The 25801-nt window shown below is 38.2% G+C and overlaps 2 protein-coding genes across 3 annotated transcripts in view; both read right to left on the bottom strand.

Annotated features, from left to right (window-relative positions):
- Positions 1-1967, bottom strand: part of ankrd6b (ankyrin repeat domain 6b) — a 39370-nt gene extending 37403 nt beyond the window's left edge. Inside the window, exon 1 of the mRNA XM_032584407.1 lies at positions 1798-1967. The gene's annotated coding sequence lies outside the window, so the exon portion shown is untranslated. The remainder of the gene's footprint in view (positions 1-1797) is intronic.
- A 5346-nt stretch (positions 1968-7313) lies between these two features.
- LOC116733630 (gamma-aminobutyric acid receptor subunit rho-2-like) lies at positions 7314-25526 on the bottom strand. Of its 2 annotated transcripts, none has more exons than XM_032584413.1 (10): positions 24868-25526; positions 23194-23265; positions 22153-22259; positions 15334-15401; positions 12834-13057; positions 12674-12756; positions 10903-11043; positions 10265-10417; positions 9214-9281; positions 7314-9124 (listed from the first exon to the last, which is right to left on the bottom strand). In XM_032584413.1, exons 1-10 carry the CDS (start codon positions 24990-24992, stop codon positions 8810-8812), a joined length of 1356 nt encoding a protein of 451 aa, XP_032440304.1. In that variant the 5' UTR covers positions 24993-25526; the 3' UTR covers positions 7314-8809. The 2 variants fall into 2 exon arrangements, with proteins under 2 accessions (XP_032440304.1, XP_032440303.1); XM_032584412.1 differs by having other exon boundaries at positions 9214-9422; positions 24868-25525.
- Positions 25527-25801: the final 275 nt, after the last annotated feature.

Raw genomic sequence — 25801 nt, 5'->3', positions numbered from 1 at the left:
GCGAAGTGTCAGCTGTGGAGCAGAGCATCCGACAAAGATGCCCTTCACCACCCATCCACTTGAGTGAACATTGTGCGTGGAGTTTACTGGTTATAGCTAAGCATAAATAGTTAAGCAGAACTGAGATGAGAGAGAGATGAAAGCCCCTTTTAATGCCAAAAAGTATTAAAAAGAAGCTTTATGTCCAGCTTTTACAGCAGAAAACAAGAAATAGACTTAGAATTACTGTAAAATGTTTATGTATGAAAGATCATTTTAAAAACAGAGTACGGCCATCCTTATATAACAGTCTGACCTCCTTATAAACCTAACAATCACCTCAAGTGTCTGGTTTCATAAATGTGTAACTGGGTCTTTGCCTGCCCACTATGATGCCATTATACACTTGGTAACTTCTGCCACTGTCAGCTCTGGTCTGTGTTAATCAGCTCCCCAGGGTCACACGCAGATGGACAGATGGACGTATCACTGCTGCTTCACTGCATTAAATTATTTCATTTCATACAGCCATGAAATGATATACACTAAGTGGTTAGGCGTTTGATTTAAACATTCAGGGACATAACGGAGTCATTTTTCTTCCTAAAAGCTTCTCATATGATCATTTGGGGCCACAAAATAATCTGTTGTGCCTTTTTCATATTATCTACTTGACAATAAACAAAAGATGAAAGACTTTTATTGAATTGGAAAACAATAGAGTCTTCTTAAAGTAAAGAAATATAAGATAAAACTACAATTTTAAAATGCTACACTAAAACATAAAATCATTCTACCTTCATCATCCATACCATCATATTGGTTTGCTCCAGTATGCGGCTAATGGCTTCCTGGCTGCTTTTTGTAAGCATCCTGGATTGTGGTTCATCTTGTTATCATCCAACATTAAATGCAGCAGAGCAGTGAAAACTCTAACATATGCATCATTAGGTTAACAAACACGGGAAATTATTTAAAAGTTTAAAAAATGATCATCCATGTGTAGCCTGAACCTTCATGCACTCTGCTGTTCCCAGATCATTTCTTCCATAAAACAGAATCCTCTTTCTCTGCCTTCTGGGTGGAAGTTTGTGTTTAACTTGCAGTTTATGACTAGAACACACAATCAGCACTGTATAACCTCATAACTATGCATCTCATTATCTGGTGTCCTGACTGAGCCCGTATTATCTGAATATTAATAATAAACCTCAGGCAAAATTCTGACTTGCAGAGAAGTTTTCCGTTAATCCCGCTGTACCTTATCCAGGTGCTTCATTATTCGGAGCCTGTAGTCTAGTTAATGTCCAGCACGGCCGTGATTGAGGGGTTTTGTGATTCTGCATAATAACTCATCTGCCTCATAACATTATCTTGTGAGGTAACTCCCCGGAGGTCAGAATTCTGAGAACGTAATGTGAGCAGAGAGCGGATCTAAACTTCAGCTACTTCAAGTCTCTTTCTTCACCCCGACAGGCTGCAGTTTGTTTCACTTTTCCCTGAACTGAAGCAGGCGAAGGGAAAGCAGCGAGCTGAGGCTCCGTGAGAGGGAAAAGCAGCTAACCAGCCACAGCTACACTCTACTATCTACATGGTCACTAAAGCTGCGGGCTTCACAAGTTTACGAGGCGATACAACAGAAACAAAACCCGAAAAGCATATTAGAAAATGTTACGTTCAATCTCGCGGAAACACTTCGCTTCTACTTTAGACCCACTAGCGTCGCAAATGTAATTTTTAACAAAGGTGAATCACGGAGCTCCTGTTCAGTCCAGCACCGCGAAAACACGCAAAACACGAGTTAATCAGCAAACTCACCTCAGAACGAACAGACAGTGTCGAGGTTCGAGCCGAGCTCCAGAATAAACTCTTCCAGCTGCCTACACGAGGAGGCGACCCGCTGTCTGGAGGAAAGGAGGAAAAACCCACTCAGGTCCGTCCGCGCTTCTCCCGCCGCCCCCTCAGTGTCTGTCCCAGTCCCATGTCAACAGCCGCGGCTGCTCGGAACGAGGAAACACTTCCTCCTTTCTACCAGGCAGATTCATTTTCAAACAGTTTTTCAATAAATACATAAATAGATATAACACGTTTTAATGTTTCTCATTCTTTTCATCTCTCCAGATAGTAAACATCTCATTGGCAAAAGGCTACAGACAAGCTTTTAATTATAAAATGTTAATAAGCGTTTCAGCACGCCCAGGTGAAAAATAAATATACTAAGTATATTCAATTTTAACATACTTAAGCATACTTGAAGTCAGACTAATCATGAGTATACTTCAAGTTCACTTAGGATTAGTTAACTTAAAGTGTGACATTTTGGAACATCTAATTTTGTGCTTAGTGTATTTTAATAGTATTTAAATAGTTTTAAAGTGTACTAAGTGTACTTTCAAGTACTTTTTTGGAACAACATAAATTACACTTAGTGTGCTTTAAGTACATTGCATTTTTTATATATTTAAAATGTATTTTTAAGCATATTGGCATTACACATTGCCAATATGCTTAAAATTGGCATATTTTAAGCATATGCCAATTTGCTTGGCATATGCAAATTACATATGCAATGCAATTTTTTTTATATATTTAAAATGTATTTTTAAGCATATTGGCATTACACATTTTATATATTAATAGTGTGATTACAGTATGATACAATTATACTATTTTTCTATTATAATTGTTAATGAAGTACACTTTTTAGTTACTTAATGTCTTTTATTATTCTGCTTTGCCACTTTGTACATTACATGCTTCATACACACTACAGCACTGCAAACACATCAGACTACCACAACACAGAAGGATCAATAACAAAACACTTTCCAGGTGAAACTAATTACATTGTGCTTTCAATATATTACCATTTTGGTAACACTTTATTTGATGGGGTGTGCATAAGACTGACATGACACTGTCATAAACATAACACCTGTCATCCAACTTTTAAAGCAACTTCTCATTGAAAGTGTCATTATTAATGACACTTTATGATACCTGTTAGTATGTTCCTAACAGGTGTCATGTTTATGACAGTGTCATGTCAGTCTTATGCACACCCCGTCAAATAAAGTCTTACCCACATTTTTCAACAGTACATTATACTATCACAGAATTGTACAAATTGTCAATACATTCAAAGTTTACAGACAACATGCTTATGAAAATTAGCACAATAAAACAATAGGTACACTAGAGGAAATGTGAAAAATATTTCACCAAGTACAGAGTATTGTTTTAATTAAATGTCACAGTATTCCAGTTTCACTCCAGACAAACTGACATTTCTCCTTCCTAAGAACAGCTAGGACGTCACCAGCTTGAATTTACCAAAATTACTAACTATTATCAAGGCCCTCTCTACTTTTAATTCATTTTTATACGAGTAATGTTATCGTATAAATATTTATACGATAATATTAAATATTATATTATCGCATAAATATTACAAGCAGAGGCTCCTAATATTTATACGAGCCTCTGCCTCTCCTTGGCAGAGTATCTCGAGATCTTGTTCACGAATGAGGGAAGAAGGGAGCGGGAGATCGACAGGCGGATTGGCGCAGCGTCTGCTGTGAAGCGGGCGCTGTACCGGTCTGTCGTGATGAAGAGAGAGCTGAGTCAAGCTCTTGATTTACCGGTCGATCTACGTTGAAACCCTCATCTATGGTCATGAGCTTTGGGTCATGATCGAAAGAAGGAGATCGCGGATACAAGCGGCCGAAATTGGTTTTCTCCGTAGGGTGGCTGGGCTCTCCCTTAGAGATAGGGTGAGAAGCTCAGTCATCCGGGAGGGACTCAGAGTAGAGCCGCTGCTCCTTCACATCGAGAGGAGCCAGTTGAGGTGGCATCTGGTCAGAATGCCTCCTGGACGCCTCCCTGTTGAGGTGTTCCGGACACGTCCCACCTGGAGGAGACCCCTGGGAAGACCCAGGACACGCTGGAGGGACTATGTCTCTTCGCTGGCCTGAGAACGCCTTGGGATTCCCCCGGAAGAGCTGGAACAAGTGGCTGGGAAGAGGGAGGTCTAGGCCTCCCTTCTGAAGCTGCTACCCCCGCGACCCGACCCCGGATATAGCGGAAGAAAATGAATGGATGGATGGATGGATGGATGGATGGATGGATGGATGGATGGATGGATGGATGAGTAAAAATGGACGAATTTGAATTGAACTGAATCTGATTCTTCTCTGGCTTTTCGTCTTTTTATGGCGCTTTTCAAAAGATCTGAAAGTGTACAATACCGCCACTATCTGGTCTGGAGTGTGAACTGGAGCTAATGCAGTTCAATAATAGATCTTACATCATACATCTGAAAATGGATTGGTAAAGAGAGCTTCCGTGTTTTTGTTAAAAAACTGAAAACAACAGATCATATTCGGAGAGACATGAAGATACCTGCAACATTTAGTGTTAAGAACAAGTACTGTTTTTGTTGTAGAACCTCTGTTACTAAAGTGTTAATGTTTGATATTTTGAGGCATGACAACATTACAAAAAGTTCCACCATAAGGATTGTTATTTTTTTATTCTTTGCCATTTTAACAAAAATAGTAAAAGATTATTGAGGCACCTAAAAAGGCATACTTTATTAGCCTAAAGTATACACTCAAATGTAATTTCAAACATACTGAAATTAATCATTTAAAGTAAGCGTTAAGTGAATTTAAAAAAAATCTATTTTGAACATATATTTTAAAATATACACAAAATATCTTTGACAGATATTTTAAAGATATTTAGAATATCTTTTAAATATACACTTGAGCAAGTGTATATTTTCACTTGGGCAAATACATATTTTGTTCATTTAAAGTATACTTTTATTTAATATGTTTTTTTAAGTGTATTTTGGTACAATTATATTTAAGTGTGTTTAAAGTAATAATGTCAAAATTGGTACAAGCATACTTTTAGTATACTTTGTATATATTTAAAGGCAGTACACTTAATACTTAGTATACTTAAAATGTACTTACACAAATGTAAGTATATTTGAAATATACTAAAGTAAATATTTTTTTCACTAGGGTGAGATATAATAACACCAGCTTTATTTTATCAGTGACTAGAAAGATGAGTCTCAAAGTTTAAAATCTTTTTCAATATGATAATATTAATGCACATCAAGATAAAAATATCAGAATAAAACAAAATAAGAAGAGACATCATCTCCAGAGCATTTAAACTGCTAATTTGTTGTTGTGTAATACTGCTTGATAATAAATATTCTAATGGTGAAAATCTGTGTATTTATGGATTTAATTCAGTTCTGCTATTTCTCTCATAACTACATTGTTTCTGCAGATGTGGCATCATTCAAGGGGAAACAAACGGTACATTTATTGCAGCCGTGGCCCCCGGCCACTCACACTGAGCTGAGGCTTTGTAGGAGGGTTCGTCCTGTAAAAGGGACGTTTTCATTCTATTGTCATACATGCTGAGCAGGAGGGGCTGCTTACAGCTAACTAAAGGCATCATGTAGAGCCCACTGTCTCTACATGCTGGTTTAGGAGGAGTGAATGCTGCACACCAATGATTCGATGCAATCTGCTGGGTTTACAAATATGGAAAGCATTTTACCCAATTTGAATAATGAACTGAACTTGACTGCATTGCTTGATAAGTAGGATCAGTTTGATATATATGAATAATTGGATTGAACTTTCTTTTCTCTTTTGTTTGTTCATTTCTTTGTTTGTCTCCTTTTTTTCTTTTCCTTCTTTCTTCCTTTTGAATGACATTCCTGTAGCCATGAAAGACACTGGCACTTTGCGACAGCCTACCCACTGGCTTTAGAGCAAACTGGCTGGTGTAGGCTTTCAACCTGAACATCCACAAATTGCCACAAGCAACTTGCCAGCTGATGTTTCCACCCTCAGTTAAATCATAGTAACGTTGCTGAGGTGAAATGTGCCTTTCTTTCTCAGCCTGCCTTTGATGTTCAACGGTGGGTTTCTAAACAAAAGCAGAAAGAAAATATTTCTGCCTTTGAATGCTCAGATTCCAGAACAGAAATCTGACTCTATATTACAGCATACCCCTTTTCTGGAGGTAAGCCTGAGGTAATGTTCTGCTAGTTTTTTGTGTGTTTTTTTTTTTTGCCATTGAGTGTAAGCAATGTGAACCTCTTTTGAACTGAGCTCTGATGATGACAGGAGTCAGGTCCTGCACATTTTTGATCTTGACTGGTGCTGCATTGTACTTAATAATACCCAGTCACTCGTCTTTCTATACCTTTCTATTTCACTCACTACAGAAAGTTATTTAAATATGTGAAGACGTAGTGTCTTTTTTTCATAATTTGATGTGACACATTTGATGGAAGTACCACAGCATAGCCAGCAGATGTCAGTAGAGTCCTGGCATTATGGTGAAAATTGAGATTTAAAACTTTATCAGTCTTTTTGAAGTTGGTCAAACTGGCAGATGTTGCTGAGTAGCTGTAGAATCTGTTGAACTTGCAGCTCAGATGATGATGAAGTTGGCAGTGAGGGGAAAGCAATTCTCAGTTTCAGAGCTGAGAAGGGAAGAATAATGGCTAAAAACAAATGACTAGAAAACCTGAATCAAAATGTATAACATGATAACACAGATATCCTTACAAAACAATATCCTCATGAGAATTGTAGATAAACACCAGTGCTACCACCTAAACCACTGATAGAAAATTTTGAATGAAACATAAATTGCACTTGACAAAACTGTTTTGTATAACCTGAATTCAATTGAAACAGAATATAATAATCAGTAACAAAAGTACCAAATAAATAAATATCTAACTGAAACCAGTCTGCTAGTGGGGCTCCACATTGCTTTGTTGGACTGTATGCACACATAAACTTCAGGTTTCAGAGCATTCAGACTGAGAATCAAGTACAAAATCAAAGCTATGAAGCCTCAGGAGAAATCAGAGACTAGAGCAGCAGGAGATCCTGATTTCCTCACGCTGTTCTAAGCACACTTCTTACTTTTCTGTCAGCTCACATCCTCTTCTCCCATAAACCCCTACTGATAACACAGGGAACTCTGGATTTAGTCTATAATTAACATTGTACTCTCTAAAATGAGCTCAGCCTTCTCCTTTATGTGCCCCATCAGCTGTCCAATCATCAAAATGTTTTATATAAAATGTCAAAAGGTCTTTTACTATCAGCTGGTTATGAAAAAGTCTTACAAAAACAGGCCTGCCTCTGTTATTCTTAACCTGAAGGTTGTTGTGTTTTCACATACTGAGGTAAATTCACTTGTACAGATTCATGTATCTTTACGTGTGGAGTTAAAGCTGTATCAATATTCACAACTACACAGAAGGACTGACGTGCACAGAAGAAGATTCATGATTTTATTTTTGATGCAAACATAAATATATATTGAATTACAAGCTGCTTCTGGCCTGTGGGCTTCGCTGAATGTATGTGTGAATTTTGAGACTCCCCTAACATGGCTCCATCCACAAATGTATTTTTTTTAAACAAGGAATGATCAGACAGCAACCAATTGTATAACTTCCTTGTTTCAGTCAATCATATGAATGGACCAAACATTGGGGTAATTGATGGATAAGTCAATCACATTAACCCATTCCAACAGCACTGTAACCATGTTGAAGTACAATTTAGACCTCAGATTGATTTCTGGCAGCGACAGAAGAGCGGTAAGTCAAATATTTATCTTAACATATTTAACTACTCGTCCTCTTGTTATGATTATTAATGTTAATCAATTTAACATTAATAATGGGGGCGACTGGCTCTGTCAGCAGCAGTGCAGTTGCTGTGCCACATTGTGATGCAGATGCAGAGAATGCTCTCCACCGCACAGCGATAGAAACTCCTCAGGACTGAACACTCAAGTCCAGCTTTCCACAGCTTCCTGAGGAAGTAGAGACACTGGTGGGCCTTCCTGACCAGTGGGGAGGTGTTACCATTCCAGGTGAGGTCACTGGATATATGCACACCCTGGTACCTGTAGCTGGAGATCACCTTGACAGCTCTAGACCCGATGGCATGGGGTGGCATTAGGGGACATCGCTCAACCACAGAGCCAGTCGCATTCATATCTCGATTTGACACAGTAGAAAGTCCCACACTTCCCATATTTGTGCCTGTCGTCCTGTTTTTAGCCGGTTTAATCCTTTGCCAACATGTCATAACTTGTTGCAACATGAGTCTTGAGATGCTCGCGCCGGTTTTAACACTTGTGTGGCAGTGATGTGACGGAGCCCTGCTGCTGCTGTGCAGCAAAATAATTTAAAAAAAAGAATCATGGCAGCAAACCAGCAAAGGCAAAGAATTTGTACATTTTTTCCCCCAAACTAACCGAGTGAATTGAAAAATGCTGTTGGATGCAGGCAATGTTAAGTACCCAATGGCAATATAGCACATTAAGCTTGTTAATAAGAATAGGTTATTGATTTTGTTGTTATCTATGTTCAAAAGTGGGTAGTACTGGTTACATTCACTTGAATCACTTTCTGGGAAAAAGGGTATCTATATGAGTAGTTGTTTATTTTGCATTAATAAACAAGGTTTTGTTTTTTTTTTACTTGAAAGGTTACATAAAGGTTTGTTTATGTATTTCTATTGAAGTAAAAACTTGTTTTTTCTCCTCTCCCCCAAAATAAGACAATGTCCTGCTAAATCCCTCTGGAGCCAGGGCTGTAAGCACGGAGTAGCTCTCTCATCTCTAGGTGTCATCCAGAGCAACAGCAGCATGTGAGCTACAAGTAGGTCTTCCCCCAGCACCCGGAGATGAGGGACAGCTTTCCAAACTGAAGAAAACATTTTCCTTTTTTCTTTTGGAGCTTTATTTAAAATGCACACACTCAGCAGTACACACACCAGTAGATCAGGTTGAATAGGATGTAAGCGCCTGGGAAGATCATGCGGGAGTAAGTGTCAATGGTGTGGGTGTTCTGGATTATGCGGAAGCTGCGAATGCCCTTCTTCTTAGTCTCTGTGGACTCATTGTCCAATGTGAGATGGACCACCATCTGCTCCTGTTTGTCGGACGGATCCTCAGCTGCCATAGAGGCTCTGGTGTACCCTGCCAGACTGTTTGCATCAGCCTCACTGTACATTCCGTCCAGCATCATGGTCTTGGTGTGAGGCATGCCACAGGTGCAGGGCAACGTTTGGGACTGGGTGAAAGAAAGAAAGGAAGGAAGTCATGAGTGAGTCTAGGGATTTTTTGGAACTGGTTGTTACTGATTTTGAAATCATATCATACCTGTTCCTTTAGTTTTTCTCTTAGCTTCCGGTCTTTACCATCCCTCACTGTGGTCAGATAGTTGACCGCTGCATATTCAAGCACAGAGAGGAATACAAAGACAAAACTGACCCAGAGGTAAATGTCGACAGCTTTGATGTAAGAGACCCTTGGCATGGAGGCGTTGACTCCAGTAATAATGGTAGACATAGTGAGCACTGTAGTTATACCTGAAGCACAGAAAATAGAACAACTCTGTTTGTATCGAGGTCAATGAGGGCTGCAGGGAAAACACAAGAGGCATCAAAGGATTTCATAGATTATTTAGTAACTCCCAGTCATGAGAAAAAGGAAATGCCCCTGGTAGTCACTGAACTCATGAAAAAAGAAAAGTACAACCCATGATTTAAAACTACAGTATGTAACTTTTACAAAAATATATTGTTTACATATTTGTTAAAAGTGTCGCCATGTCCTGACAGTATAATATGAGACAGATAATCTGTGAAAAGATCGATCTCCTCCACCTCCATCCTAATACGACAGATGTTTTCATGATGTAGACTACAGACAGTCAGACCTGTAACTGAGCCGCCTGCAGCAACAAAACGTGATCCCAGCCAGGTATGCACAGGTGGTGCTTCTGAGCTACAGCTAGACTTCAACTCTTTAAATGAGCTGTGAATGGAATATCAGCAAGCAACTGACACAGCAAGGAAGAAAGAAAGAAAGAAAGATATGAAGAAAGACAAGAAGAAAGGAGGAAGGAAAAAAGATAGGACGAGAGAAAAAAGAGAATAAATGAGAGAATGAAGCAAAGAAAGAAATAAGCAATGTTGCTGAACTCAGAATCTCTGTCACAAAATGAAGACCAGAGTCCCATCAAAATTTTATCCTGATATTCCAAACAGATTTTTTAAACTGCTGTTTAGTGAACTGCTCACAAGAACTGAACACGACCCAGATGTTCATTTTCTGTCCAATCTTAATTTGTTCTATGTCTCAGAACCCATACGATGTCCTGTTGAGATGAACGTATTTCGATTTGAACCAGCACAAAGGTTTTTGTTACCTAAAGAGACCCTGGCAGGAACAGCCCTGCGGTCGATCCAGAAGGACACCCAGGACAGCATGACCATCAGAGTGGCAGGAAAGTACGTCTGCAGCAGGAAGAAGAAGATGTGCCGCCGTAGGGTGAAGTTGATGTACAGCCGGTTGTACCAGCCTGAAAAACAGGAAACGATGCAACCCAGTTGTTTGGTGAATGTTCTGATGAACAACCCCAGACCATGTTGCTGCCACCACCATGTCTCACTGTGGCTTTGCTGTTCTTTTGGTGATGCTCAGTACTTTCCGGGCCACAAATATCTTTTAAAATTGGAAACCAAAAGTTCCAGTTTGGTTCTTTCAGATCATAACAAACTCTCCCACTCCAGCAATAGTTGATTTATACTAGTTCCTTATCATCTACTCTGCATGCATTTTTGCAAAAGTAAATATATTAATAATATTTCCTTGTGTATTGTTAATATACACACTTATTATTACATAATCTAATTTATGTCAAATTAGATATGACATAAAGCCCAATTACAGTACAAAAATTCAAAAACACAATCGCACTGAACCCTACTAATATTTTGTACATCATAAATGCTTTTACAATTTACACCAGACAGATTTACTAGGTAATTATACACATGCAAATACCTGTGCTGCTGTAGAAAGCCAGTCTGGAGGTGGTGTGAAACTTCTGGATGAGAAACTGAGATAAAGAGATCCTGTCATCTGTGCTCAGGGACTCATCCCCACTTTTCCAGTAAAGCATCAGGTCTTCATCAGTGTAAGCGTCTGAGGAACAGAAAGCACAACCAGAGCAAGGAGGCACTTTGGATCAGATGCTTTTAGCGGTTTACATATTTATTGAAGGTTTTCATTACAAACATACAAACATACCAGAGTTACCAATGAGAGAAAAAAAAAATAATAATAATAATAATAATACCAGATCAACCAGTATAACTAAAAACCATCTATTCATTATTTTGTAAAGTGTTGTAGATAGTTCAGTTCTTAATTCAGAAAATAATTATGACTAACTATAAATTTTGGGGTTTGTTTTTTTTTCAATGTTTGGTGGGGAGATACAATTATGATAGCTAAATGATAGCTTCACAATTTAACTGATGATGTTACATGATTGTATAATAATAATATTTTCATGGCTGTGAAGGAAAGCAGTGCGTTGAAAGGTGAACTATGGTTCTGGGAATATTTACAGAGAAACTGTTAAATCTGGAATTTGTAACTGGCACCTAGAAAAATCCCATTTTAAGGATGGGCCAATCGGTAGATAACGATGTTAATGCTGATATATCGTGCATCTGTACCATGTTAGGTTACTTGGTAAGGCAACAGAAATACTGCAAAACCTCTCAGTTCTGTCAACAAACCAATTAATTTGAAATGAGTACTGAGATGCAAAACAAATTTTTCAGAAAACAATTATCAAGTGGCTGCATATCTTGGCAAACCGTAGACGAGAGGATTTCAAAAACATTTCCTAATACCAAACGCTTCCGTAATAAAAATACACCTGAATTCTCCTGATGTACAGCAGGAAATAAACTCTGCTGTAACATTTTCACAGAGAGTTGAAAATGTTACAGCATACTCCTTTGAATATGCAGGTTCAAAGGAGTCTTGAACCTGCATATTCAAGACTCCTTTTAATTAGACTTACTGTACAAGAAATATCACTATTCAATAAGAGGAGAGAGGAAAAATTCACACTGAATAAAATTGTACAGTAATATTATCACATTCCTGTGAGATTGCACAGAAGAAGCTGGTTTAATTAAAGCTGGGGTAGGTGACTTTTAAAGCAAATACTTATTTGTTAAAATTATCATTATGACAGTATAACATGAGACAAAAAAATCAAGCTTCACTGGTTTAATTGAGCTTTAATCGAGCTGTTCCTGTCTCTTTCTTTGTCAGTGCCTTTGAAAGCTCCATTTCCTATCAAATGTTCCAAGGGGCTCATGCTGAATCCGCAACATGTGTGCTAGTGTACTGAACTAAATTGCAGGTATGATTTAAAGAAATCCTCATAGGTTTCAGTGGAAATTTAATACAGAAGCACTTTATGTTTAAGTTTAAATAGTAGCATAAATGTGAGGAGGTAGGGAAGAAACTTTAGAAGAGGAACACAGGCTTTCGATGTGAAATGCCTTTACAGTGAAGGTGAAACAATCAGATATACATTATTAGCAACAGAAAAGGATGTCAGCAAAGTGACTGAAAAAGCACTGGATCTTTAAGGAGTTCTACAGAAATGGAATTACAATCTGCTATCTTCAAACTGCTGTTTCCACTAAGTGAGGTTGGTTCATAAGCTTTTGCCAGAATGTCTTTAGCCACTTGTAATAAGAAGCACAGTGAGACACAAGGCTGTAAACTCAGTGTTTGTGAAACTCACAGCTCTCCAGCTCCAGAGTGCATGTTTGTGAATCCAGAGGGAAACGACTGAAATCCATATTGCAAGCAGCAGTAACTGTTACCCTGAGGGATAAAGAAAGGACAGTGTAAAGCCCAGCAGCGTGGGAGCCTGCCAGCTTGGATTTAGTTGGGTTCCTCACCTCAGGCTGTACAGAACATGGCCATCTGGAAAGACCCTCAGCATGATGTTGTCGGTGGTGGTGTCATGGATGAAGGACCTCTTAGAATGGACGAAGAACACATCAGGGACCCAGATTTTTTTCACTAGGCGCCCATCAAATGTCATGCTCTTATTCGTGGCACTTGGAAAAGCCAACCTCTCGTCCTTCCAGTAGTGCCTTAGATACAGAGTCATGGTGAAGTCCTAAGGGAGGGGGATTGAGGGTGGGCAGCATAAACAGATTCAGGATTAAGTGTCAGTAGAGGGACTACTTGCTTGCTTTCTCTAGTTTATTAAATTCCTCCAGGATTACAGCAATCTGACCCATGCCAGCTGGATTATTTGGTTATGTCGGGACCAAATGCACAAGCTCTACAAACGTGTGAAACATATGTTCACTAAATCATCTAACTGGCCATGGTTTCTATTGATCCAAGCTGATTGGAGGGCTGTCGCTTCACGTTACCCTGCTACTTTACATCTGAAGGACGCTCTGCTGCAACGCTGCAGCCCTGTGTGACGGATCACTCTTTACCCGGTTCTCCTCACGCCATTACATAAGACCAGATCACTTAGAAATAATAGCTATGACAACACATTGTACTGTTGGCATACACCAGAAGAGAACCTTTGCTGTTGCATAACTGGACATTTCTCAATTAAAAATAACAGCAAAGAAATGTTTTTTATTGTCCTTCAATGAGGTCATTCAGCTGTTTCAGCACCGAAGTGGCAGAAACACAAAACCTAACAGACACATAATGATAGAAATATTTCTAAAAAGTAAGAAAATAAAATAGACTGTAACTAGGTAGACAATTTTTGACATAACTGTACATGTTTGGTTCTGAAGGATTACATCAAATGTGAATATTTAAAGTATTTAATGATTCTTATATTATGTATTATAATTATTACTTACTGGAATATCATTTATTGCTTATGATTTGTCCAATTATGCCCCCACTCTGCTGCTTTCACAAATATAATTGGTGTAGTGCTCTGCTTTTATTGACTTTAAGAAGAGAAACAATAATTGTAATTATTCCAAAATATTTAAAATCTAAATCAGAATATACTTTTTAAATTTAAAGCAGCTTGTGAAGTAAACTCTCTGTGAAAATGTTAGAATGATTTCTTTGTCATAGGAAGACAAGCAAGACTGTTTTTATCTCCTAAAAATTTCTCAATTTACTCTCACTGTTTATTTGAAATTATATGTTTGGCAGAGAAAAAAAAGTTTGTGGAAACAACCAACACATAAGACGGATATTATTTTTAATTCAATGTTCAATACCTGAATTAATTGACTTACAAAAAGTACATAGTTATTTGCTGTATGTGAGTCTTAAATATCTGCATAATACAGTCATATTCCATAAATTTGAATACAGTTAAAAAGTTTGTTTATTTCACTAACTGAGTTCACCAAGTGAAACTCAAAAGATAGTCAGAAGGTTCTTTTGAAGGTACCATTTTCTGCTGAAAAGAGAGCAACAACATGACCTGAAAATCACATTTCACTAAACTAGCTCTAGTTGCTGAACTACAATTCTTTATTCAACAGTAATGAAAATGTTTGTGTAAGATGTTTGGTCAGTTTCAGATCATTTTGAATGATGTGAATACAAATTAATAAGAAGGAGGAGAAATTGGACAAAGCAGCATAAGGTCATAAAAAACAGCAAATGATTATGACTCAGAACTCTGCATACTTCAACATTCTGATTTAATGTCATTACCAGCAGCTATTTTAACTATTAATATAATTATATTCCTCTACAGAATCATTCATGTTCTTCCTTCTGTTCCAAAACAACTAAATCCACAACCTTGGGATCCAAATTAAACATAATCCTCATGCGCCCTTGCAAACATGAGATTATACAACATCATTTTCCGTCCAATTTATAAACAGAGCAGAAGGCTGATTTAATTACATCAGTCAAACCTGTTTTAATTTATTCTGATGATCAACAAGAGAAGTGTGTTCTGAAAAGAGCTTGAATTTTACTTGAATTATCATAACTTTACTCAGTAGAGGATTGCTCTGTCACTGTCAGCTCCACAGTTCAATTGAACTAAACTAGAAATTATTCTGAGCTGCATGTAGTTGCTTGTCAGAATGAATAAAGTATGTTTGAGTTGAATTGAATAGAATTTTGTGCTGGAGTTAAAATTCTGGCAGTGTGACAAATTTGTTTGGCAGTCAAGCATTTGTTTACATGCTGTTAGAGAAATATTCCTGCGTCGACTCATTAGCTGCAGCAACTGAACAGCATCCTGTCCCTGTGCTGCAGCAGAGGTCATTTGTTTCAAACTTCCAATCTTTCTAATCTGATAACATCATTATGTTGAATCTGGCTTGTTTTTCTTATTTGTAATTATCTGCTGCAGGTGAGATTTTTACCTGCCCTTGACTGACCCGATAGTGTGAAACTGGTTGCACTGCGTGTCATTCAAACATTCAAACAGCATACCATGTCAACTTCCGATATGCTGTCCAAACTCTCCACCTGAACATCCACTCCAACTGGGACAGCCGGACCTGCAGATCAATACCAGAAAGCTCATTATCAGCATTGCTTTTTCAGTTTTAAAGTTGCACCACGACGTTTCTACATAGCGCAGATATAAACCAGTGTACACTTTCCGTTTTCTCCCTTTGCTTTGAACTCTTTGAACTCACCACACATAGAACTGATGCTAGGGGTGAGCGATATTGACAAAAAGTGACATCACAATATATATTTTTTGAAAACCTTGAGAACGATATCACAGACGATATTCCACATTTTCCGCTTTTTTAAAATTATTGTTGGATTTGGCCAAACAAATATGTAGCTTCAAAACAGCTCCACTGAAGTAATATCTGTCAGTGTTTAGATTTTTAGCTCTCATGTTCCAGCAACTGCAACTGAACCCTAACGCTCCGCCCTCCCCTGCTGCAGAGGCCAAACAACAGAAACGTCTGTACATTTTTTTCTTATCGCAGGTAGCAGCTGATTCTGTGAAAGTCAGACCAGTCCAGACTGTGGACCAGCTGATCAGCTTCTTCTTTGTTGTAATGGTGTAGAAAACATTAGCATGTAGCACAACTGGTACTACTGTAGACAAGACAATATGGCACACCCCTAACCTCACATTTGTTTTGGGCTGTTTTAATCAGCTGAGTCTTCCCACCATGAACTGTGTTCACTTAATAATGTAATATAGCACTTTTTAACATGCTTAAAAGCCCAATACACCCTAGTGAAAAATAAATATATTACGTTTATTAAATCTTAGCATACTTGAAGCCAGACTAATCATCAGTATACTTCAAGTTTAAGAATTATTTAACTGAAAGAATGCTATTTTGGAATAACTAATTTTGTGCTTAATATATTAGAATTCTAATTATCCATCCATCCATGCATTTTCTAACACCCTTGTCCCTAGTGAGGTTAGGAGGGCTGCTGGTGCCTCTCTCCAGTGAACGTTTCGGGCGAGAGGCACGGTCACCACTGGACGGGTCACCAGTCTGTCGCAGGGCAACACAGAGACAGACAGGACAAACAACCATGCACACACACTCACACCTAGGGAGAATTTAGAGAGACCAATTAACTGTGTGAGGAAGCCTGGTCTAGTTAATCCGGAGAGAACCCACGCATGCACAAGGAGAACATGCAAACTCCATGCAGAAAGACCCGGGCCGGGAATCGAACCAGGACCTTCTTGCCACTGTGCAGCCCTAATTGTAATTAAATTGTAATTAAATTGTAGAAAAATTTTAGAAAAAATTGAAGTATAAGTGTACATAAGTTACATTGCTAAAGTGCAACAACTAAAAGTATACTAGTTAGAACATAAAAAAAAACTTCATACCTAAAATGTACAATCTCCATGCTTGATTAATATATCTTAAATGTGCCATTTTTGTGAAAGAATTACACAAAATGTATTTAGTATGTCTTTTAAATATAGAAGCATTATATATTTTATATTAGTACTGTGATCTCAGTATGCTCCAATTAAACCTTTAGTTTACTATAATTGCTGATGAAGTACACTTTTTAGTTATTTGTCAATGTCTTTTATTATTCTGCTTTGCCACTTTGTTCTTTACATGCACCATACACACTACAGCACTGCAAACACATCAGGCTGTCGGTTTACAGAAGGATGAAGTACAACACACTGACCGGCTGAAAAAAAATGACATTGTGTATTCAATATATTCACATTTTTCAAGAGTACATTGCCAATATACTATCACAGAATTGTACTTTAATAAGTATATCTACAGTACTTGATAACCGACTAAAAATGTATTTCAGAAAATTATAGCATATTTAAAATGCACTTACATATATTCTTTTTCCACAGGGGCTAATGTGATGTATTAGATGTTGAATTAAAATGTGCTGGACTGACATAGACTGAGATCAGGTTCAGACTGAATTCAGCTCATTATTAAGTATACAAGCTAAATAACATTTAGTTCAAGTCAGCTTAATTCATTCTAATAAACACAGTTTCATTCTGATCATTTTGGTTCTGGAACAAGCATTGGATCAGTTGGACAAAACATGAGTAAATTGGTCTGAATGGAAGTGAATCTTTTGTTTTATGCCAGCTGACCTGAAATGTCTCTGATCTGAGTTGGAGTCAAACTCTATAAATATCTGAACTGATTCAAATAAATTGGCTGTCTAACAGCCAAGAGATTTTTTTAATCAGCCAGAGTATCTGATAAAAATAAATACGACGGTTTTATTCTACTCATGATGTCATCTGCTTTCTTGTCATGAAGCGCTCCCTCATAAAACAACAGGACAGAATACTCTGTTAAGCCATGACTAACAATACACATCATTTCACACAATGTGTTTGGTTAAATCGTTGACAGGATTCTGCAGTTTACTGATGTGTGTTGCTCAATTGACTGAGTGGATTAGAAATAAGGACAATTTGGGATTTAAAGGGATCTGGAAAAGTATCCCACTATCCTGATCATTAGTAGAAAAAAACAAACAGACAGAACCTTCTGTCATTTGTTCAGTGCAGTGACATTGGCTGCTGTGGTCTAGTTAATCTGTGGAGCCGTACGGGTGCCAGCCTTACATAACCCAAGGCCCAGCAAATCTGCTACCTGGAAGATGGGATATTAACTCCTGCCCAGTTCCAGCTGTCGGTCTTGTCCTCCTTTCTCTTACTCACACCATATGCCCCACAACACGTGCCGAACACATTAAATCCTGAGCTTCAGCTGATGTGACATAACATCAGACACCTGCTGAAAAAGCAGAAATGAGAAGCAGAGGTCTGTTTCTGCTGGTGCCTCAGCTCAGCCTGCAGCTGCACACGGCCACAGCTAGACTCAGAAAGCTTTTCAGAGCAGTGTGTGTTCCCCTGGTTACAGGGTGCATGAGCGTTTGAGCCAAAGCTGTTTTGCTGTTTTGAAGCATGTTTTTTTTTTTTTTTTTTTGCATCAGCAAATTTTCCCAGTATTCACTAATTCTTAGATGACACCTCTTAGTGTGTCAGAGCAAAGCTCCACTCCACAGCTCCTGATGACTCTTTATGGCTCTCAGCAGCACTTCAGTGTAATGCTAAAGTGCATCCACTGGCATTTCCTCATGGCCAGAAAGCCACACCCCCAACCCACCACACACACATGCACGCCCCTACATACACCCACACACGCACACACACACACACACACAAACATCCAAGAGCAGAGAACACCTCAAGTCAAATTAAAATGCAACTCAATCTGTGAGCCCAGGCTGCCAGAGGAGTCTTAATGATGCGTCTTTTCTTTTTTCAGAGCTCTGCCAAAGCCCACAGCTTATATAATTCCAAATCTTCCTTTTTAGAATGCAAATATTGCAAGAACACATGAGCACAATAAAAAAATACAATTTATTTGTTTCCATACTTTGCTATAAAAGTAGCTATATTTAGGTGGGTTTGAGATTTCAGTCAAGCTGATTCCTTTTTAATTAAGCTAATTATGTGAGTCATTAAGCAAGCAACCTTTCTGTTCCTAATTCAGAAAGTTACACTACTGTGTGTATAATAACCACTCTGCTAAGAAATTCAGTTCACTAATGTTGGTTATTTGCGAGCACAGATAAAAGGTCTGTGTCTCCAGGCTGAATGTTGGCAGAATGATGTTCTGTCCTTACTGCTTATCCAGTAATAACTCAGAAATAACATAAAACACAATGCTAAAACATATGTACAATCAAAATAAAGGTCAATTATTTTGTTATTGGGATTCATGTGAAATGATCTCCATAAGTCCAGCAATTTTAGTTACTAATAAACCAGTCTGCATGCAGGGAATTAGAATTTTCTGATGCTAATATAAATCTGAGATAATTACTAAATCTGACATAACTACCTTTAACCAAACATAATACCAGTACATGGTTTGTTTAGTAATTTATTAATTTCCATTCCAGCTGAGTATTTCATATTTTGCACAATTTGATTTGACATGTACTCACTTTACATCTGAAGCCACGAACAAGTGCACCATCTAAAGTAACTCTATATATTCTGTATACAGGTGCACTTAAAAGGAATCCCAGCTCTTTATTTCTCCAGTCAAACTCAGCGTTCACAGAATAATCTTCATGTCATTTCTACAGATGGTGATGACACCCATCCCTCACTCATCTGCTCTCGGATTAGCAGCTGTAAATCCGTCACCGGTTCATCACGCTTAGCTCAGACAGCTAGGCCTATGCATTACAAGGGTAAATCCAAAAAGGGAATTCCAGTGATGCAATGCATTAGAGTCAATATTTCGGCAGAATGTCTCAGTGCTATTTTTATACAAATATGGACTAATGCATGGTGGAACTATCTGTTTTCATCTATGTTTTTCAACCTAACGCAGAGAGGAACAAACAGCTGTACCCAAAGAAATTCAAAAGCAACGTGATGACAAATATTCTCCATCTCTTCCACTGTTTGAATCAGGTCTGACCAAAAGGAGCTGGTGCTGTTGATTTAGTTATGACACTTGAAACAGATCATACTCCTGGACATAAACTGTTTTTTGTAGGTAAACATTAACAATAAAGCTATTTTAAATTCTGTTTTATTTCAGTTAATACAATTAACTTCACTGTTATGCTGTTTATTGTTTGAAAAAAAGCATCTGGAACAACTGCATTTTACTTGGTTGTGTTTCCAGAATCATGATCAGAAAGAAGGTTTCAGTTATTGTGGCGCAGTCAACAAACAGGAAGTAGTTCTGTAAGAAGCTTTGATGAAACTAAGAGGAACCAGAGCAGCTGTTTGACTCACAATTCTCCCTCAGTCAGAGGATTGCACTGAAATCTCTCTCCCTGGAAAGGGGATGGAATGCTCACAGCTCTCACAAGTCAGTGTTTGGTGATGCTAGAATAAGTTTTCTGCAGGATCTGACAATAACGATAAATAAATACAAGACAAAAGGCTCCTCAGTGGGCCGTATGCTTCCATCTGTGGCTGCAACTGTTGTCCTAAAATTCACCATGGTCCGTTTCCTCTAGAGGTTTAAACAGAGCTGTTTAATTCTAAATAGCAAAGAGCTGGGCTCTTTAGTTGAATCATAAGCTCCTTATTTTTAATTGCCTGCTAAAATTCAAGCAGCAGGGGCTTTTTCTGACATTCAAGGTGCAAAGGAACAACACAGAATATGACTACAAACGGAACATGACAGCATGGTTCTGCCAACACATGGTGGCAACAGCGTATTGAAGAAAATACAAAAAAAACAACAAAAACAATCCCCACTGTAAACAGCTTCAGAAAATCCTGGCAGTGCTTTAGACGGATGCAAGAAGCATGACTCCATGGTAACAATGAGGCGAGGAGAGGAGTTCTGTTCCAGGTTCCTCAGGGTTCTGTCACTTTAACTCAGTGTGATGGAACATGGTTCTATCACTGTGGCTCTTGGAAGTATTACTTCCATTAACCCTAACCCTTACCCTATTTATGAATTAAAAGATATCAGAACAAACCTCTCCTATGTGAAGAAGTAATTTTCCTCTAAACCAAAAAACTGGTTGTGTCACCATTGGCAACAGTTGCCATCAAGCGTTTAGCATGAGCTGCATGTTTAAGGTTGAGCCACATCCATCCAGTCAGATTTAAGTGCAGACTTTAACTAGGCTACTTCAGAATCAACTTTATTAGTGGTGAGTTGGACTTAATGCCAGACCCAAGTTTGTCAGAGCTTGAAATTCTCTAAATTCATCATTTTCAGGTGGAGAGCTGAAATTATATTTACTTGCAGCAAGTAACGGTTCAGTTGTTGGTATAATGTTCTTTTGTCTTTGTTTTAGTTTTACTCCAGATGGAGGAAACTGGAACCTTTCAGAAAGTTCCAGTTTTCTCATGTCAATATGTTCCTAAAAGTCCTGGAAAACATCAATATGTTTTGGGAATGGGTCTTAGTGGTATTCTTGGTCAACAGTGGACTGAGAAGTTATTGGTGACCTCTTGGAGTCATTTTGGTAGGCTGGTCAGTCCATGGAACATTGCCTGGGTCTCCAGTGTTCCATCTTTTCTCGTCTCCTCACAGTGATTACCTCTAGTCCCAAAGCTTTGCATGTCTTTCTTCCCCTTTCCAGGCTGATAGACCTTACTTCTGGTTTCTTTTTTAATATTTTTTATCTTCTTGAGATCTTTTACACTGTTTCCTGTTGTCATTCAGATTTGATTCAAATCCTATCTTAATTCTACATGGTGACAGTGATAACAGGTGGGTGTGGCTCAGGAATTGAGTGCAGCTTATAAAAAAAATTTTAAAAAATTTTTTACAGTAAATTTATCATCAGACAAAGGGGTAATTTCTGTCCACACTGTGCCAGATTGGTTTCAATAACGTTTTTTGTATTCATAAATGAAATCATCATCGGAGTTGCTTTTTGTGTTTAGTTGGGTTATCTTTGTTTGATGGTAAAATTAGTTTTATCATCTAACATATTTAATTTTGACAACAACAAAAAAAAACAGAAGAAATATGTAGGGAGGGAAGTCAACTGATCCATAAAAACTAATGGTGTTAAGGAACCACTGAGCAGAACTACTGCTGTCAACGACTCACTGGGTGTAACTGGATCTGAATCTGACTATTTGTGATCGGTTGGACTGGAGTGGAGTGAATTTGGACTTGAATTTGAAGTAATCTCAATTCATTTTCATAGAATATGACTATGGATTAGATTAGATTAGAATAGAATATCTGAGCTGGTATGTGCTGTGCAGTGAAAGTAGTAGTAAATTAACTGCTATCGGGAGAAGTTGCTTACCTGCGAATGCTGGCCTCATGGTGAAGTCGTGTTCATCCACACGCAGAAGGTGGCTGGTTTTCAGCTTTCGTGTTTTGGTGCCATCAATGATCTTCCTTGACAGAGGACTGAGAATAATAAACAGAGAAACAGGGAGAAAAAATCGATGTATTTTAAACAATGACAAGGTGACCATGTTAACGGCAAAACTTGATCTTTATTGCTTAAAACTACGCCTCTTTATATATGCTAATAAACAAATTCTTATTCTGTGCAAAGAAGTATTAAGAAATACACACTGTGCTTATAATTACAGACTACAAAGGCTTTTTATGACTTCTTTACAATTTGCTTGAGAGGAACCAGACTGTTATGCAGTCCTCTAAAGCCTTTTTGGCCTGATAAGCTGCTTTTATTTGAACTTTCACTGTTTTTGTTATTTTCAGAAAGGTATGTGACTATTTTCAGATGTGTCTCAATGAGTTTATGATTCGTGGAGAGTTCTTATCTGATAACCTTTCACCCAACAGAAGGAGGATGAAGGATCTCTGTAGTCTGGCACCTTACTGGATTTTCTTTTTTTTCTAAACAGATTTATTTCAGTGAGTTCTTTAAGCCTGAACCTTCTTTATTTTACCACCTATTCAATTATCAATGCAGACATTAACAAAATCATGGTCAGGTACAAGAACTGGACATAAAAAAAATTTAAAGCCAGATTCTAGAAAAACTCTTCAGAAACCCTTGAGGCCTGTGCAAGAATGTGCCCAAAAAGCTTCCTGCCACTAAATATATATAAACTTGAGAACAAAGGTTTGTTTGTAGAATAAAACCTTTAATACAGTAAGTACATAGTGAAGGAATATTGATCTGGACAATACACAATGTCCACTAAATGTATCAAATCCAATGACAGTTGATTCAGTATTCCAATTTATTGTTAGATTACATCTTAAATTGGTCAACTTGAGGCAATATCTGATTAATAACCAATAGAACAGTGAAACAGAATTAGATCTTTGTTGTTGAATGATTGACATTAATGTTCTGTGAGCTACACACCCGTTCACCATGGCAGCCTCCAAGCCTGCCTTCCCAACAAGAACCACAGCATCAGGTGTTTCCCCCAGGGTCCTACAAAGACACATATTCATGTTCAACTTGATCATAGAAAGAGCAAACAGGAAGCATGCCTGAACAGTTACAGAGTGACAATGCTAAGAACAAAAGGAGATCAGAGTAAATGAATGGGTCACATTATGATTTCCTTTCTTTCTTACCATAATCATATTATGTAAACCTTCTGTTTACTATCAGAACTGTACAGAAAAACTGTGTGAACTTCCGAGTTACATAGATGTGAAGATCTGTAGGAAACTGGAATTTCAGTGTTTTGCCTAAGGACACTTCAGTGTGTAGTGCTGGGGAAGCTGGAATTGAACTCAAAATCCATCCCTGATTCCAGATGACTACTCTTCTAAATTCTCTACTAAATTGAATCAAAAACTGAATAAAATCATTTCTTGAACCTCCTTTGGAACCGGTCCTCTTTTAATTGAATTCAGTTTGGTTTATTTAGACCCAATCCATAAAACAGAAGTTCAAACCAATCATCATACATTCCAATTGATGCTAGATTTCAAATAATGCAGTTTGTTTCTCAAAGTGGGTTTCAAAGTTTTCTATAAGAAACCCAACAGATCACAATGAATCATTGGCTTGCAGCATTTGCTGCTCTTGGACAATCACTTAGCAAGAGCAAAAATTAAGCTGTAATTCTGCTTCCTGGTCTGGAGCCTGGGCTGTCACTGTTTTGAAGGAATAATCAATTTGACCAATTTCCTAGAGAGAAGAAGCTGCTGCATCCAAAGTGGGATGATACCGTCTCTCTGGATCAGACCCGGTTTTCCCCAAAATGTTTGCCAATTATCACTGTAGCCCACATTGTTTTCAGGACTCCACTTAGACAACCAGCGGTTGAACGGCAACAATCGTCCAATCAGGCTAGAGACCAGAGAAAACGACGTCGTTTCAGTAAACTTACACACTCAAGCAACAGTGACCTCTGATCTTATCATATAAATGAATGGCGGAACGAAAAAAAAGATCATTATGGTTCCTTAATTTAAACCACTGAATAAATGTTTGGAACTATTTTCAGAGACAAAATAAATGCACGTTTTTTTCAGAGTCAGACAAATACAGATATTAATGGTGTGATAAAGGACATCATACATCTTTTTATTTTACTATCCAATGTAAATTCTCATCTCAGGTTCACTTTATATTAATATTTATCGTGATGCTTGTTTCTGCTTGAAGGATGTTTGCCATGTTGGTTTGCTCTTCCTCTTAACGAATATGGAAAAAAAGTTACAGTATGAAAGCCTTTGAGACAATGAGATGGGTAACTTGCAGGCAAGCACAAGTCCTCTTTCGCTACTGAATCGCAAGAATCTCCCCTCTGCGTCTGTCTGTCTTTTTACGCACGACTTGGCTGGCTCACCGCGAGCCCAGGAAACAGAGTAGTCCGGATGGACATGATCAACAGAACACATCCGCTTTTGTTCCTTCTCACCAATCTAAGCTGCCCGACAGCTGTCTCTATAGAGTAGAGTTCCAGACTGAGGACATGTTGAAGGACGGATGGATGGAGGATGAGTGCCTTCCATTGATCTACAGTGTTTTGATCATCAGCTCTGACCTCATGGTGGAACTGAATCTAAGAATACTTACTTTCCTGGCTTGAGAGTCTCTCCCGGCTCGGACCATCGCTTTCTCCTGCTTCCCAGCCTCCGGGACTCTGCCATTAGAATCAAAGACAGAAGAAGAAGAAGCAGAACCCCGGCGTTATACGGCATGTTGACTTTTAAAGGTCCAGCAGGGATTCCACAAGAGAGACCTCGGGACCGCAGGAGGGGCGCTCTGAACCCGGTACCATCTCTTCTTTTGACGTACTGACAAAAATGTGACAGGCATGAGACTGTGCAACTTGTTAGCCACAGCGATAAAGTCTGATAAGCGCTTTGATTGGTCAAACTGCAGAGCGGCTTTTTGTCACTGGGAAGCGCGCGCGGCGTCAGCAGCACACGGCACGCGCCGCAGAGCGAAATAAACAAACAAATCGACACGACGAATCCCGCTGCTGGAGAGAGGCTGGGAGAAACACGTCAGTTCCCCTTTCTCTCTGCTGAAGACACTCTTAGATTGGCCTAACCGCCACATTAATTCAACAAATCACTGTCAATAGCTGCACACTGTTTCTGACTGTAAACCCGGACACGTTGTCTGTTTAAAGGACACAGAGCTGGACCTGCATGGAAATAACATTACATAGGAAATACAAGGACTGTTTGTTGAAATAAATATGGTCAACTGTAACTTAAATATAGCATAATGTCATTAAAAGCATTCCATTGTTTCTGGGTCACTCTTAGATATATCAAATTTATATATATATATATATATATATATATATATATATATATATATATATATATATATATATATATATATATATATATATATATATATAATTATTATTATTATTATAATTATTATTATTATTATTATTACTTTTTCTCGTTTTCAAGAGGGTCCTGAGCAGAAATCTGCAACACACAACAATCTGGTTACACAAAAGTAAAACAAATTAAAACAGAATTTAGTA

The sequence above is a fragment of the Xiphophorus hellerii genome, chromosome 15 (assembly GCF_003331165.1).
Source record: "Xiphophorus hellerii strain 12219 chromosome 15, Xiphophorus_hellerii-4.1, whole genome shotgun sequence".
NCBI lineage: Eukaryota > Metazoa > Chordata > Actinopteri > Cyprinodontiformes > Poeciliidae > Xiphophorus > Xiphophorus hellerii.
The sequence above is the reverse complement of the archived record's forward strand: the minus strand, read 5'-3'. Positions and strand labels throughout refer to the sequence as shown.

Bases quoted from the DNA above. Each gene is read 5' to 3' on its own strand.
- LOC116733630 (XM_032584412.1), bottom strand. From the start codon at position 24,992: ATGCCGTATAACGCCGGGGTTCTGCTTCTTCTTCTTCTGTCTTTGATT. The intron at 22,260-23,193 runs GTGTGTAGCTCA...TATTATTCTCAG, and splicing joins GAGGCTGCCATGGTGAACGG to TCCTCTGTCAAGGAAGATCA. The intron at 15,402-22,152 runs GTAAGCAACTTC...ATTGATCTGCAG, and splicing joins CATGAGGCCAGCATTCGCAG to GTCCGGCTGTCCCAGTTGGA.